Source organism: Pieris napi, chromosome 12 (genome assembly GCF_905475465.1).
Source record: "Pieris napi chromosome 12, ilPieNapi1.2, whole genome shotgun sequence".
NCBI lineage: Eukaryota > Metazoa > Arthropoda > Insecta > Lepidoptera > Pieridae > Pieris > Pieris napi.
The window spans coordinates 8,108,879-8,125,974 of NC_062245.1; the positions used below are offsets into that span (position 1 = coordinate 8,108,879).

The 17,096-nt window shown below is 31.6% G+C and overlaps 2 protein-coding genes across 2 annotated transcripts in view; both read right to left on the minus strand.

The window, feature by feature from the left end:
* The window catches only part of LOC125054408 (ankyrin repeat domain-containing protein 29), a 34,708-nt gene extending 18,601 nt beyond the window's left edge, over positions 1–16,107 (minus strand). The window contains exon 1 of the mRNA XM_047656280.1: positions 15,810–16,107. Coding sequence (XP_047512236.1) covers positions 15,810–15,821 — 12 coding nt within the window. The 5' untranslated portion in view covers positions 15,822–16,107. The remainder of the gene's footprint in view (positions 1–15,809) is intronic.
* Positions 16,108–16,435: 328 nt separating this feature from the next.
* Positions 16,436–17,096, minus strand: part of LOC125054406 (zinc finger protein 433) — a 28,548-nt gene continuing 27,887 nt past the window's right edge. The window contains exons 5-6 of the mRNA XM_047656278.1: positions 16,869–17,022; positions 16,436–16,699 (exon numbers count right to left, since the gene is read on the minus strand). Coding sequence (XP_047512234.1) covers positions 16,505–16,699; positions 16,869–17,022 — 349 coding nt within the window. The 3' untranslated portion in view covers positions 16,436–16,504. The remainder of the gene's footprint in view (positions 16,700–16,868; positions 17,023–17,096) is intronic.

The following is a 17,096-nucleotide window of genomic DNA, read 5'->3' on the forward strand; positions in this document are numbered from 1 at the left end:
ATCTTGCCTTTGCCCATATCAAAATGAACTACCCAATTATACAACTAATTATTTTGAATTAAAAACTACAAAGCTATACAGACGTTTACGTTTCGTAGTTATTTGTCAAACAAATTTAAAATATGTCTAAAGTACACAGTGATAGCCTGATTCTGGTGAGATAATATTTTTAGTATACAAAACAAAACCTAGTTAGTCCCTATACATATATTTTAAAATTTAATCGGTCAAATGGACCATATGGATAACAGATCTTATAATAATAAGTATTTATGTGCCTCTAACAATCGTAGGATAATCTGTGTATGTAACCTTATCTGTGGTTTTTTGGTACTCACGAAATAAGCCCTAACAATTTTTAGAAGAATTTTTAGTTCCATTTAACGGATCTGTAAAAGTATGAAGGATAGGTAGAACATTTATGAATGCTGTATTTCTTTTTAAATATCTCTTGTTTTAGTCTTGTCTTTTATAAAATAAATTAATATAATGTGACGCATATAACAATGCGGTTGCGAATGTAACTTTCGCTTGACTCATCTACTTGACCTCACTGTATCCCATTGAATAGATTCAGACAGGACTGGGAAAACTGGTTTCAGGATGCCCGTGCATCACGACCAGGGTTATTGTACTTTAACATTTATTTAATACTAAATCAAAAACAATTACTAATTATATACTATACGTATAAATTTCTGCATCTGTTTCACTTAAATTTTATAAAAAGGTAGTCCTGTGCTAGACACAGATCGTGTCGTCGTCACCTCAGAATGTTTCTTTAATTGTAGCGAGAGCTTTTATTAAGACCATAGAGAATACTATATAAACAAAAATTACGATACATTTTTGAAAATCGAACGCTGGGAAACAAAAACAATCGTTCCGTTTTTCAGATGTACATTCTAAATAGTTCTTTTTTAAATTTGAAAGGCCATAATAACTTATTAAAAAGAATGATTAGAACGGTGTTTCAATAAGGTTTCAATGACATTGTAAGTAGAAGTGCTTTTGATGACACTGTCAGATCACTGATGATAGATGATCTTGATGGGCTTTCTCGAAATAATGATCTTTACGTCTCTATCTCACAGTCGCGGTTGTGTAATGCCCATTGACTATCATTACGCAAAGGCCAGGAGTGAATTGAACAAATTTAATGACTTCAGTCTAACGACTACGACATATTTAACCTAACAAAAAAGTTTTTGGTGAATAAACTGGTGGTGAATAAATTAATATTTTATTCACCACCATTTTTCGTTGGTGAATAAATTAATATCTACTATAATGTATTTATTTACTATCACTATAATTTTTTTTGTTCAATATTAAAAACACGGGAAAAATTTTAGTTACGTTTATTTATTTAAAGTAACGTCAAGAGGTATTTTTATTAATTACTTATGCTTCTAAAATTGATAAATAAGTGAGTGAGACTAATAATAATAATATTATAGATTTTGAAGGCTTAATAAATTAAAATGTATAGTGAAATCTTAGCTTTCATAGCAATATTTCTTTACTATAAGCCGCAAAGATCGTTGTAAAAGTACAATAGGACAATAGTCGTAGCTGACCCAAATCACAATAATTATAATTATTAGATATATCTTATGTAACCACAACGAGGGCAATGTATATTTCATCTCAATTTCAGAGTAATACAATGTTATTACAATGTTATACTCACTGGTATTTAAGGACCTATCTGGTCACCAAACTCCAAAAAATTTTTTCGTCATCTTTTCTTTAAGAATGATGTATGGGCGAATGGAAAAAATATATGGTGGAGTTTAGTAGTTTATTTAGCCATTTTGAAAGATCGATACACGATTTAAATAACTCCGATCGATAGAAAAAAAATCCAAACATATCCAATTTTTGACACTTGACGAAAATGTATATAATATATAGAACATGATTTTGAAATGTTTCGAATTGAGAATTGAAAAATTGAAATATATTAGATTATTCCAAATCTATAAGAAATTCTGACCTAGGAACAGTACCTTAAATTTATTAAAGTATGAAGCGAACTTTCGAATTTATAATATTATGATATTCATGTAATTTTTTACTACGAGTCATTGGCATTTAGTTGTATCGTTTCGTGACGGTCGCTATTAAACTGTACATATTAATTAACGCTTGTCGGAATCTGACGAATTTTCCGGTGATTAAGATTATGTGCACCCGTGACACGATACACTTTCCACTCGGCCGGTGTTTGTCATATTATAAACACAGTTGCCAGTGAAAGTTTGAATTTGACACCGTTTGCGCTCCTTTACGGTCACTTTGACGCGACACATGGAATCCTTGAGTTTCTCCGTTTTCCTTTTACGAAAGTGACAGCTGTAATTTTGATCACTTCACTTTTGCCTCACTTCGTTGTGATTGTGCGACGACTTACTGTTGACTTCAGTTAAAATTAGTCCTGTGGGCTGTGGTGTGATGTACCAAATGTGCAAAAGAAAACATTAAATTATTGAATGTTTTTTTTTACTTTTGTTGATTTATTACAGAGTGCGAGATGACTTAAAGTATTTTAAAAGGGTGCGCGTACTTATGTACGCGCGTAAGAAGTTATACTTCTTTGGCATTATTAAAAATAGTTTTTGATTGCATTAAAATAATTAATTACAATTAAATAATCAAAAACTGGAATAGGAGTCATTATAGTCAATAAAGTTCAGTTAACATTTGAAAAATTAAATATATTAATATTTATTATTATTCTCTTACATTAAGTGTAACATAAATTCTATTATTATTCGAATGTTGTTTTTAAATTATGTCCAATGCCGTAGCATCTTCCGTGGGCAACTTCATTCTGTTAATTTTGTGTCACGGTGCGCGCGCATCGTAAAATTTCACTCTCATCAATTTTTCATAACGCGCCTAAAGAAGTATAAATTCAAAAATATTCTTGTTATCGTAAACATCGAAATCTAAGAATGCTTTTTGGGACTGAATTAGAATCTGTAACTTTAAAACAATTTAGCAGTTATTATTTACATTTAATTTCATTTTCATTATTACTTTAGGTTCAAAAATGTAAAGTAATGTTGTACCATTCCTGATGCGAAGGTCAAATTTTGTTCTACAATCAGAATCTCCGCTTTGACTACCATTTCATAATCTATAAATTATTGTCACATTTATAGTTGCGGCATGTTTGTGATGCATAATATTTATCCCTCCATCCTCATTTATTCCGTGGTCATGGCCTTAAGGGAGACCACATACAGCTAAACCCAGTTCATAAATAAGATTGCTTCTATCAATTTTACAAGTTCTAAGCATAATTAGGTTATTGCTTGCGTAATCACAGCTTCCTTATAAAAACATCGTAAACAAGATTATCTATGGCTAATTTTAAATCGATTATGCAATACCTATCAACACATTACGATTATCGCAAAAACGTTAGATTGGACTAAGATTAGTAACGGTAATACCATTAGAACATCGCCCGTGAAATTTATAATCTTCTGCCATAACTGTTATAAAAATAAAATGGAAAAACAAAATTGGCAAGAGTCGTAAGATGCGCAGAAGTAGTTTTTTTTGAAGGTCATATTCTAAAGTATAACCTCAATCTTGCCATAAAGCCAAATTCATGCCAAGTTACGTGCGGATACCAATAAGCAAGTGTTCTATTTTTGAATATAGAACAGCGAATATTACTTTAACGTAAGAACTCTTGTTCTTGGCCTCGGATATCTGTATTTGTTTCGTAATCATTTGTTTTTCTAATACAAGTAGGTGATCAGCCTTCTGTGCCTCACGAACGACTTTTTGTGTCTACGACATGACGGTGTTCACAATGTTTTCCTACACCGTACGAGCGAGTCTTAAATGCGCACATAGAAAGACCATTGGTGCACAGCCGGGGATAGTACCTACGAAGCTCAAGCCACTAGGCCAGCACTGTTCATTGTAAATAGTTTTTTTATTTTCAGATATAAGATAAAGAAATACAGACATCTAAACACTTAAAATAAGTTTTTTTTTCACACATGTATAGGCATTCATGCGGATCATATATATCCTATGTCAGGGTTAAATTTGACAAATCGTAAGCTTTTAGACATAAAGAGCTTTACTAAGCTTCGCAGATAAGTCACCTCGTTCGTTGTCCGAATTTAGAGCATGCTATAGAAATAGAGAGTTGTTTACATCCGTTACGTCTTGGACTTTTTGTGGTTCTTACCAACACTATACATTTGGTTTTATTTGGATAATTTTTAATTTTGGAAATGTCGAACTGTATTTTTTTTCCTTACAACAGATACGCATTATAGTACCTATTTATGTGGTTAAAATTTCAAAAGAAAAGAAAAAATATATAAAGATAACAAACGTAATATTTATGTTACGTTACTCCACAATGCAAATTCTAATGCAGAGTGATAAAGAACAATAACGAAGTTTGTTACTATAGTTGAAGGTGTTCGGACATCCTTGTATTATGGCAAATAAATACCATCTGTATTAAATAGCTTTTAATAAAATTATATGAAAAATATTAATAGGATACAATACCTAATCTTAGTATCACTTTTCAAACATTTCAAATAATATATACAACAACACTTTCCAGTATGAATATTAATTTTCACATGAATATTCAATATTACAGTCACCCTATTGAGTGGCGTTCTTGACAGTCACACAATGTTATTGTTCTTTTTTGCTTAGTTATGTAAGAACCCAACTTCTGTAAACTAGATGGAGCTGCTAAATATAGAAATAATGTAATATTTCACGAAAAAGTTTATCAATTCGATGTCTAGTTTTGTTTGTGTATCAAATAGTTTTTTTTTTTAAATTTAAATTCCAGTTAAAATCGCTATTTCAAGTTTTAGTTCTAGTAGAAATATTAGAAATTTATGTATTAATCTAGACAAAGTTTGGTTATGGTCTGACTCAATTACACTCGAAACGCCTCCACGGCTTTGGTCTTGAGTTCGATTGCCGGCGAAACAATTTTCTCGGGTTAATAGGCAGAAAGCTTACCTAAACAATGAACCACGCATATTGTGGATGTGTTGAATTTGTATTTAATAATAATAGTACTACTTGAAAGAATCTTAATTAATTACAAAGCCAAACAAGTGCTTATTATGTACGGTCATGCTCTACATATAGTACATGTTAATAATTACCGACAGGTGTATTTTGAAATGCGTTGTGATTAAAGATTATTTTTATTATTAGACAGGGGGTCGAACAAGTCTACAAGACCATAAAAGACTAGTCACAGCAGCCTTTGGCCATTCATTTCAGCCGCTGCTGTCGGCCTTAAGGGAGAAGTTCTCTTTTTTTTTAATAATTGGAGGTCGTATCTCTCCAACCTCCACCGGGAGCCAATTCCACAGTTCACTAAAAATGCTAATCTACTAATAAAAAAAAAAAAAATATATTGTTTATTTAGATTTCTTTATCTAAGGTGATATTTGTAATCAATTTTCTATTGAAGGGCCTACGGGCCCGTTGAACCTAAGAGGTGTTGAATACGCTTCGTATTCTATTCTATTCGTATTTGTGTTCTACAGTGCGTCAGGTATGTACTGACGGTTTTAATGCCATCATTCCCATGTCCATGCCCCATACTCGTAATAGTTTTTTGTTTTGTTAACTAACCAATACTAACATAGTAACTAAGACCGATTTGTTACTATCTCTAACTACTACATATGGACATAATCTGAAAATATATAAATATTGAATTTAAAAAAAAGTTTATGACTAGTGAAGGGGACCATGGAAGTATTCCAGTCCAATGTGGTGAGAATGAAATTTGGAATGTTATGGTGCTGTGATGATCAACTTATAACATTCTTTAGAACATTCTCCATAGTACTACTTTGTATTTATAAGATTCGATCCAAAAAGCGACTTGTGACAAAAAATAAGGCCTTCTTTTGAATTTCCCCTTTAAGCAGTATTCAACGAAGAGCGATTCGAATTATCAACGACCAGTCACGTTGTTCGGACTACTAAGTAGTAGTCCGAACTGATTTTCATTATCGGACGTCAAGGCAGAACTCAAAATACCATCCGAATCACCTTGACGTCCGTCGTTCCACAACTGAGCGTTTCTTAAGGCAGTGATTGCCGCGCAACACAGGTGAGCCTCCTGCCCGTTTGCCTCTTACATAAAAAAAACATCTTTAACAGGCAAGTAAGTGACAGAATTCATATGAGGCTAAGACTACCCTTCCAGAAAAAATAACCATCAGTAGAATTAAGTTACCACTTAAACTAATACCGCGTATTAAAAAAATAAGAGGTTGTGTCGAAAATCGTCTTAAACACAAATGGAATTCACTTTGTTTTGTGTGTTTAGATAAACTGTTTTCAATAAGAACCTAAGTGACAAATCGAACCCAAGGCTAAACATTGAAATGAGAAATAATTGTTCTTATTGTCTTCTGCGCAAACAATGTGCACTTGCGTTAGCGCGGCGCTAAGTATAAGTTTTTGTTCATAATTATTATTATCAGAAAAAAAATAACCACAGCTATGAAATAACCGGACAGAAATAATTATTTTAATTTTCATGTAACGGGCAAACTAGCAGGAGGCTCACCTTCTGTTAAGTGACACATTGCCAGATGGCTCGAAAGTCCGTTGCCGGCCTTTTAAAAATTTGTACGATCTTTTCTTGAAGAACTCAAGTCGATTTGGTTCAGAAATACTTCGTTAGGCACCTGGTTCCACTTAGTGGTGGTGCGTGGCAAAACGTCCCCCGTCGAGGTGATACGGATGGTATTTCGTATAATGACGTCCGATCATGAAACTCAACTGCAGTTATTAGTCCGACCATGTACTCGTACATCTATGATCGACAATTGGTAATTACATCATTACTTTATGTATTACAATTAATATATATTTCTTTTTAGTTTTTTGACGTTCATAAGTGTACATTGTGTTACCTATATGAATAAATGATTTTTTATTTTTGATTTTGACTCATAATTCGGCTATATTGTAAAGTAAAGATAAGTAGGTATCCTACGAAAAACAATTCTTTAATTTAAAGTTCTAAGTAATAATACTATTGTTACGTGTATATTTTTCTGTATCATTTGACATTACAATGATAATTACATATTAACACAGTGATAATTTTGAATATAGAACTCGCTCAAATGGACTTTTTTAACATATATTATGTACATAAATCTATTTATGTTAAAATTATAAACCACATTTATATTTGAACATAAAGAAAAAAAGCTAATATTGCCGAGCGTGCATTAGAGATTCTAAATCTATAAAATAAAATTTAAAATCATGTAACAAAAATCACTTGTTTCAAATTGCGATATAAACAAACAGATTGACGTTGTGCAACTGACAGCTGCGCGGACGCATAACGCTGCACAAAAACGTAAGGGCACGCCGCATAAAGTGCATCGAACTTTGGAAGGCATTGTGCAACCTTTATAGTTCTAACTTTGAAGATTGTATCTTCATTCATTGAAATCAATCTAACGCACGCAAATATCTTATCAAGTCGGATTACCAAAAATGTTTTGCGCTTGTAATAAAACATCCTTATTTTCCACTTCCCTTAAGCTACTAGAGATTGTTCTGGAGTTGACTTCCGATCGTCATTTGTTTTTGACAAAAAGGATATAGTAGAGAGAACTGCATCAGTTTCCGGTCATGCTCCACTGTAAGTTGTTTTATTTGTACGCGGAGGAAGTAATCAGCAATTCTCATCAGGGTGACGTTATCAAATTGTCACTTAACCTTGCTGCGTCGTGGCATTTGGAAAACCTTGACTTTAACAGCAATACACAACTTGGCAAGCGATAGTGTTATTTACTAATGTAAATAATGTTTATGAATATGTGAAGGTCATAGCATGCTCCACATTTAATCAACGTGGAATAGGAACTCATTAAGTGAAATGATTGAAACCGTCGTTGATTTAAATAGGTCTATTAATAGAAATACGTTTAATATTGGCTGTTTTTTTTTACCGTAGAGTAAAGTAGTGGCATAAACACCTGCCAGGCTAATCACTATTATGCTTTTGGCATATGATAAAAATATATGAAAGTTCTATCAGCGCGCCAGCTTACAACGTAAATTATGGTGGACACGCAATGCTAAATATCATACAAGTCAATATATAAAAGAGGCAGGGCAAAATACTGCATCAGATGTAGTTTATATTAGAGAATATAATAGACAAAAAACTTAATCCTAGACAAAGTAGTACGTTTTATATGTAAGATATACAGGTAAGATATTAGCTATATTATTCTCTTGATCGTTATACTAGGTACATCTGGTACATCAAACGCAAAGTAGTCATCTCTTTTAAAAGACTTCCTCCTAATTTATTCGGACGTTAGAGCCGGACGAAGTCCAACACAAAAAGTTTATGAGCAAATTGCCGAACTTCCCTCATTAAGATCAAAGACGTCAAAGGAAAGCAAAGATGACTTCGGATTTCCGTATAATGCAATAGTTATAAATATCTATTTATACATATAGTTAATTTTTCCTTGCAATAAACCTGTACTGAAGATTACACAATTAAAATATAATTGCTACAATACCCGATTAGTTAATGACTAATTTAAGGAAGCAGTGAGAACTTTTTCCATTTCACGGTTCTTATAAATCTTTACTAAATAGCTTAAGGAACAGTTAAACCTACTTGAACCATTCTTCGGAAGATCGCAACATATTTGTGACAAAATGCCGTATTAAAAAAAATGCGACAAACTTTTGAATATTTTTTATTCCTCTATTATAGAGGTCAGCGTGAAAGCATGGAGGATAATGTATAATAAAAAAAAATATTTTAGTATTTCAATAAAAGTTCCCTTAACTATAAATTGGAAAACTGGGGAAAAGCGTAGGGGAAAATCCATAATCGACCGCACACTGAAGGCGTAGGCTGTAGTCGCCAGTACGCCAATAAAAATCAATACTATAAATACTCTTTCAGTTATAGCAATTGATTATAATTTATGTGTATACATTGATAGACGCTAACATTTATTAAGAAGTTACTCAAACCATGATTTAACTCACGTGCACATCTCGTACAAGAAAAATTATGTAATACACTTTGCAATGTCTTGCTTTATTAATCATTCGTTGTAGCCAAGTATTCCGCGAAGCAGTCTAGTTTTAATCCAGTAAAATATCTATACTTTTAATAAATTGTTAAAACTTACAATAATATTTAATACTAGCTGACCTGGTAAACGTCGTTTTGCCATGTATATCATTTATAATAAAAAATAGGGGTTGATCGTAGAGGGGTGAAAATTATGGGTTGTATGTATTTTTTAATCATAAAACAATAAAAACAGAAAAAAATATTTAGGGGTGGACTACCCTTAACATTTAGGGGGATGAAAAATAGATGTTGTCCGATTCTCAGACATACCCAATATGCACACAAAATTTCATGAGAATCGGTCGAGCCATTTCGGAGGAGTTTAACCACAAACACCGCGACACGAGAATTTTATATATTAGATATGAAAGTAGCATAGAAAATATACATATGGTGAAATCTCCTCCTCCTCTAAATGAGGAGGTACTACTACTTTAGCTAAGAGTACTAAGTATGTATCTTCTAACACTTACAACCATTTGATATAGTAAGTGTTTATTGAAAATAGTTAAGAAATATAAATAAACAATAATATTTCAACTAAAAACACTCTGGATATCAGAAGAGTTTGAACAAATTGATTGTTTTTCTTAACCGTATCTACTATATAAAAATAAGTCGGGTTTTCCTTCCTGACGCTATAACTCCAGAAAGCACGAACCGATTTCCACGGTTTTGCATTCGTTGGAAAGGTCTCGGGCTCCGTGACGTTTATAGCAAAGAAAATTCAGGAAAAATTTCAACTGGTGGCGAAACGGAGTTCGCCGAGTTTGCTAGTTTGGTATAAATGAGAACAGAAATAATACAGGTGTAAGTTCATGCATATCGCGTGACTTAGAATAATGTAATTGCGTAAACTAAGACAGTGAACATGTTTCTCTAACATTACAAAAGTTTATGCGGAAAACGTCTCGGCCTTGGTTTTTAAACACAGGGTCGTTTTACAGCAGCTTATTAAAATGTTAATTATGTTATCTTAGAAAACATTTTGATACTTGAGGAATTAGTAATAAAAATGTTTAATTTGTTACTTAAAAAGCTTTCCATATTCTTCTGTGTTATTCCAATTATTAATAAATAGACATGAAAATTACTTGCATTGGGTTAACGTGTATCTACTTAATATCAATTATTAAAACTATTTTGTGTAAGTACCCACATTATTCCAAATACACATTAAAGTTACAGTACCTTCTTGTCTAGTTCTTATATATTATTTTATTTGACAAACAATAAAATCCCGTGATAGTAATATTACTAAGAATAAGGTCACAATGATTATTATTGAAAGGAACTGTTTCTTTTAATAAACTCTTAATTAGAGAGACTAACTACTGAGTTTCTTGGCAGCATCTCTGGTTAAAATTCCCTGTTGCAATAAATTTAATAATGAAGTATTCAAGTGCTTTATAAAAAGTTCATTTGCATAATTTATTTGTGTATGAAAAAGTGTGTATATTATATTGTAAATTTTCCTCATTAAAATATATAAATACTTCATTAACAACGTTAACCGCTTAGGTATAGTCATTCAATAGACTCGGCGATGACGCCACAAAATTTGTCATAATTAGCACCTCCGTTTATTTATAATATTTGTGTTGTAGCATCTATGATTTACTCGAACGGTTAATGAACTGCTAAAGCGTTGGTAGTAATAAAAATTAAAAGCACTTGAGCGTAGCATCCGCCTTCTAGCTTGTTTGTTGTTGCCAACTAGGCTCCAGAAGATAAACCACTCCTTATATGGAAATTGTATTCGTTTTTACAACCTCCCAAGCGAAATTAGAGAACTATCACTGAATAAATTCAAAACTCTCGCCAGTTCTTGCTCGCTCTACGCCCTTGACTAGTGAACTGGTACTAAATGTAAATACATACTATACTATATGAACAAAGTTTTTATGAGTTTGAGCTTCTTTCTACAGGAGACTAAAGTAAAAATAAAATGCAAATAATATATCCGTAGTGCTTCGGTAACATTTACTTGATGTACACATTTAGATGATTAATGTTGAATGTAATAGAACTTTAAAAGTAAAAACTTCAGGATACATAATGGAAACCTAAACAATGTTATCCTTGTCTAAATTTAGCACGTCAGATGCTAATCGGACTAAGATAAAACAAGTGAGTGTTTTGCGCAATCAGCCAGGACTCTCCTGTATTCTATACGGGCTCCAATTATTTTCTTGATTAAACCATGGGTACTTCGCTAAAGCTCAGCCGCCCGTAACCAATAAATATGAATTATCAAATCACTTTTGCCGGTGCAATGGATTTGAGTCACTGGCTAAGTGAATACGATTCAAAATCGAGTTCACACTCACGGAATTGCTCTATTGGTTTATGTTTTATAAAACAAGTGAAACTATTCGAATGGACATAGGATTGTAACCTGAACATAGTCTAAGTAATTATTCAACAAGAACCATAAAGCTCAAAGGACTAATAAAAGCTATTCCTCTGTAAGCTGGAGAAATAAAAATATATCTTACAGATCTAGGTCACCGTTAGCCCATAAAATATGGCATTGCGCAATCGTAGGCGAGTTAACTCATGAGTTGCGAATTAGGGCCACTTCACCGACAGCTAATTATATTCACAGCTCTGAGACACGGTTTATGTGATTAATGTGAGAATCTGGACTAGGCATATATTTGTATAGAGGCTTTATCGCCAAAGCCTTTAAATTATCTTGAATTGCTATTAGTCGCTTTATCTTATATTTTTAATTTTACAATACTGTTTATAAATAGACGTAGGTATTTTATTTCGTATATATACATATATAATAGATATACTAGTGGACCCGACAGACGTTGTCCTGCATGATATTTCAAGCAATTAGTAAAGCAAAGTATGAAAGTACCGACTGCAGCGCCATCTGGCGGGCTGATTTGTGAATCTAAGCCATTCCCAGATCCCCTTGAACACACACAAAAATTTCATCAAAATCGGTCCAGTCATTTGAGAGAAGTTCAGTGACATACACACTCACAGAAGAATTAATTATATATATATAAAGATATATATGGATAGTGGACGATAATAGGATTTTGATGCTGACCTAATTATTAGATGTTATACTAAAATTATTTTATTAGTAATTTATATATATACATATTTTGATAATACCTAATCTGTAGTTTTAATTATTTACTTAATAATTATTCATTATATCAGGTTCATTTACTACTTTGTTTAAGTAAATAATACGTTGCATTGCCAATTACGAGTTACGATTAAAAATTTTGATTGTAATTATAACGGTACATTATAATTACAATTAAATGTGTGTTGTGTTAATTATTAAATAAGACTTCTCAAAATGAACTAAGTATATTTTTCAAACAACGAAAATATTAAACCGTAAATTATATATTGTTCGATATCCTAGTTTAGATTAGACTATCTACTTAGTTAAGTCGTGACTGATAGATCAATTAATGTGCAATAATTCTGTTACGGAAAATGGTATGACTTCACCTTAATAAATTACTATCAACTAAGCTATGAATAAATCAGTTATAAATAATCTAAACAGTAAATGTTTCGTTTAATAGTTGATGTATGTAATAAATATATAAAAAATAAGTCGAAGTTTTCTAAACGAAATGGGTGGTAAATAAAAATATGCATTTTGTGAGTAAGGCTAAATTTGCGATACCTATATATATGATGATACAGATTTTTTATAGAATAGGGGGCAAACGGGCAAGAGGCTTATCTGATGTTAAATGATACCGTTGCCCATGGATACTCTCAATGCGAGAGTGGCTCGACGATCTTTTCTTCAAGGACCTTAAGTAGAGCTTAAAATACTTCGATGGGTAGCTGGCTCTGCATAGTGGTGCATGGCAGAATCTGCCTTAAATAACGCTCACGTGTGGAAAGACGGACGACGACGTGATATGGGTGGAATTCATTATTATTATTGAATACTCTATTCATACAGCTAAAAATAGTTTTATTGCAAAATCTTGCTTTGTAAAACCCAGTAAAAAATGCCTATAATTAAGATATCAATACCTAATGTATTGCTTCATACGTAAGGGTTTTTAAAGTATACAGTAAAATATATTCGCATATGTATTTATAATTGCATATTGGTACATATGTTTTTGAAGTAAATAATTTTCAAACGCAAAATAAAGTTGAGTTTTAACCCCAACTAGTTGTATGATGGCAATGGCTCAAAGTCAAACTCAAAAGCATTTATTCAAATAGGTAGCACAATGTGCACTTATGAACGTCAAAAAGAAATATATATATACATGAAATGATTCTAATTTTACATTTACTGCCAGTTCTCAAATCAAGGGCGTAGAACGGAAGAGAAGAACTGGCAATAAACTCTCTACTTGGATTTAGACTACAAACATTGCGATTACAACCTTCCTGTTCTAACAAGGAATTTTTAACCCAAATTTCTTTTCTTTACTGCGTAAGCGCAACAGACCATATAAGGCATACGATTTCACACTTGACTATCACAAGAAATGTATCCGATGTCGTATTAAGAGAAATAGCAAATGTTTTACATTTCCACATCCAATTTGGGATTGATTTAGAAACTACGACCGTGTGTTGAATAAGCATAACTGGTTCATATAGCATTAGCCGTCTAAAGCCACCAAAGGTACTTATATTTATTTGGAAAGAATTTTATCCAGCGGTATTAAAATCCTTGATCTTTCTACCAACTGATTCAATTTTTTTTATAATGTAATGGAGTTTGATATACGGAAGTCGTAGTTCGCGCCAATTATCTATTCAGAATATCAACCTAAGACATTTTCTACGATATAATTCTTCAACATAATATTAATTACCATCAACCTTCGTATGCTTATGGTGTTAACTTAAAAAAAAAATTGCATTTCGTATACATATGTACCAGGATTTGTACTCTGTAACTCTCAATACGGATATTGAGAAAATTAATCGAAATTGCATACTAAGTTGAGTACGGCATCGCTGCTGCTATTGGAAGTTACAGAGTACTGGTGCGGAATATTTATTAAGCTTTCCTGATTCATCTTTCTCTAAAAACTTTTTATCGACTTAGACATACGATGTGAAATTATCAAATCACAAAGTAATTGACTACTCTCCGCAAATGTAATTCAAATGGCATTGCAATGCTCCCCTTTAATATAAACCTTGCCTAGTTCCATATGATCCTATTAGATTTAAAAATGATCATGGAACAGATTTAGAAATCTGAGGCCAAGACCCAAAGAGGTTATAGCGCCACTGATTTATTTATTATATTCATACAGTATTTAATTAATTTCATTCTATTTCAAAATTGCAAGCTAAAAATACATGTACCGTTAGAATAACAAGAGTGAAGTCTAGACCGATATATCCAGCCTGCCGTGGTCTGGATTCTCTCACCCGGTTTAATGAAAGGGGAAGATTTATATTTAAACGACCTACAAATGTAGTTGGATACACCCGAGACATATATACGCGCAAGCTATTCGTTTATATTTTCGAGCATAATTTTTAATATTTTATTATATAGACTAATAGTAGCATTAAGTGAAAGCTTATTTTAAAAAAATATTATTAAATAATTTAATTTTTATTAAAGATATAAAAAATACTCTAAATGTCAAAGTCAATTAGCTTATAAAGCTCTTATAAATATATTGTTTAGGGAGATTATATTGTTTTATATGGAATCAGAAGACCAAACAGGTTTTAAACTGGTTGTGCCATGTGGTCCTAACACCAGGTGCCGTATATGCACTTTGTGATTCAGACACCCACAAGCCAGCTGTGCTGAAAAACCAGACTGACGCTTGCTAACCATTAAGTTAAATAAATTTCAATACATATACATATTAATAAAGCCCTAGTTATATTATATTAGAACATTATTTAATTTAGCAGTTTAAGGAAGTGAATGTTGGTTACTTATATCATGTTACATTTATTATAAGTACTTTAATATTATACATTAATATGCTTATCATTTAATTTACTGAAAAACTTTCTTCATTTATATTCCTTTATTAAGTAAATGTATTCTTGGAACATTAATTCCATATTCAAATGTTATGGCTTATTACTTTTAGTAGGTATATAATCTGTAAAGAACTTTTATATTTTCTTTTAAGTGGGTTAGAATTATTTTTCTTCTGTATCCTAATCGGCTTATGCTAATAAACAATAACAATCATTAGGGAATTAATTAAAGAAGAATTATCAATCTCTTTTTTAAAATATAGAATGATTTTTAAACCTTAGTAAGAGAAGCTTCTTAAAATCTTGAAAGAAAAAAATATTTAAGAATACTTTTATTAATTTGATACATCATATTTTTGTATTTGCAATATGCATTAAGATATCAAATTCATAAATCAAAACAAATCTGTCTCAAGGTCAACATTCAAAAATAGATAGTTTCAATTACACAAACTGACAAGACACTGGTTAAACATGTGATAATATTATTTTTATTTAAAATTTGTAGTACGAACCTCAAGAAATATAATTTATTTGGTATGATGGACATCGTATGTATATAATTTTAGTGGGTAGTAGAAGTCTATAAATAAAATTATTTTATATTATGATGAGTATTAGCGAATATAATTTATACTATACAATATATAATTAGGAAAAGTCTTACCTTGAGGGACATGTCAGATGATTATTTATATCACTGCACGGAGAAATAAAATTTCATTGCAAATGATATGCGCTAACGGCAATTTTTCTTATCTTTATGCGTCGTAATTTGTAATAGCTTTCACTACGAAATTTAATCACTTTAATTATATAACCCTTTCATTGATTCAATCGATATCTATATAGTTTTATATACCGGCAGAAATAATTTTAAAAAATCACCATGAGCACGACTGCGCAACAATAATCACCAAAGCATTTGTTTGATATTTCCCTCCACACTGCACAGTGCACACTTGACACTCCACAGATCACAGGCATGTTAGGTGGTTAGCATAGCATAACAATAATCTTAATCATGGGATTTTAAAAGATTACATGATTGCAAAATGATCGTTATTTTATTTATTTTCATAATCATAGTTATTATTATCATACCGGAGCTTTTTAGAAAATAATGTTATTAAATACAACTTTGTGAGGTTTAGATAATTGCCAGTAGGTGGCACTTTATTTAAAATAAGACTGAAGTAAATGTGTCTTGTGCGCTGTAAAAAGTAAGTTACGATTCTAGGAGAACAACACTAGATGGCGTAATATTAAATAACATAAATTTATACAAAAATATACTTATTAAAATTGATTTATTGCCAAGTTATTAAAATACTTAAACATATTTTTACCTACATAGATATTTTATGTGTTCTTCAACATCAATTGATTTTTAACTTCTTCTATAGCAGTTTTCAGATTATACGCGCTTGAATGGATTGTAATGTAATGAGTTCGCAGGTCATTTGCTAAATTTGTTTCGTATTCACAAGATTTGCACCGATAAAGATACATTCCAGGATGCTTTTTTCCTTTGAGCACATGTTTTCGAAGATTTTCCTAAAAAGGAAGATTATAGCAGTCTTTAACACTATAATATCAAATAAAAAATACTTAGAATGCTTTCATAAATCTGTGTCTTTTTAACATCCTTCGTGATATATGTATGGTATTAACATTTAATTGAAAATACCTAAAATTACAAAATGAATAGTTAAGTAATAAGTACCAAGCTAGCACAAGTGAAGGTGCAATGTGGACAGGCATAAGGTTTTAGACCCTTATGTGTCACCAAATGCCTTTTCAAATGGCTTATTTGATCTGTCTTGAAGTCACACTCCGAACATTCATGAGCCTTCGCAATTCCATGGCTCTTTCGATGCCTGTAAAATAATATGTGTGTCAGTATATTATATACTAATTAAAATATAATTCACAGTATAAAAGTTTTAAAAAC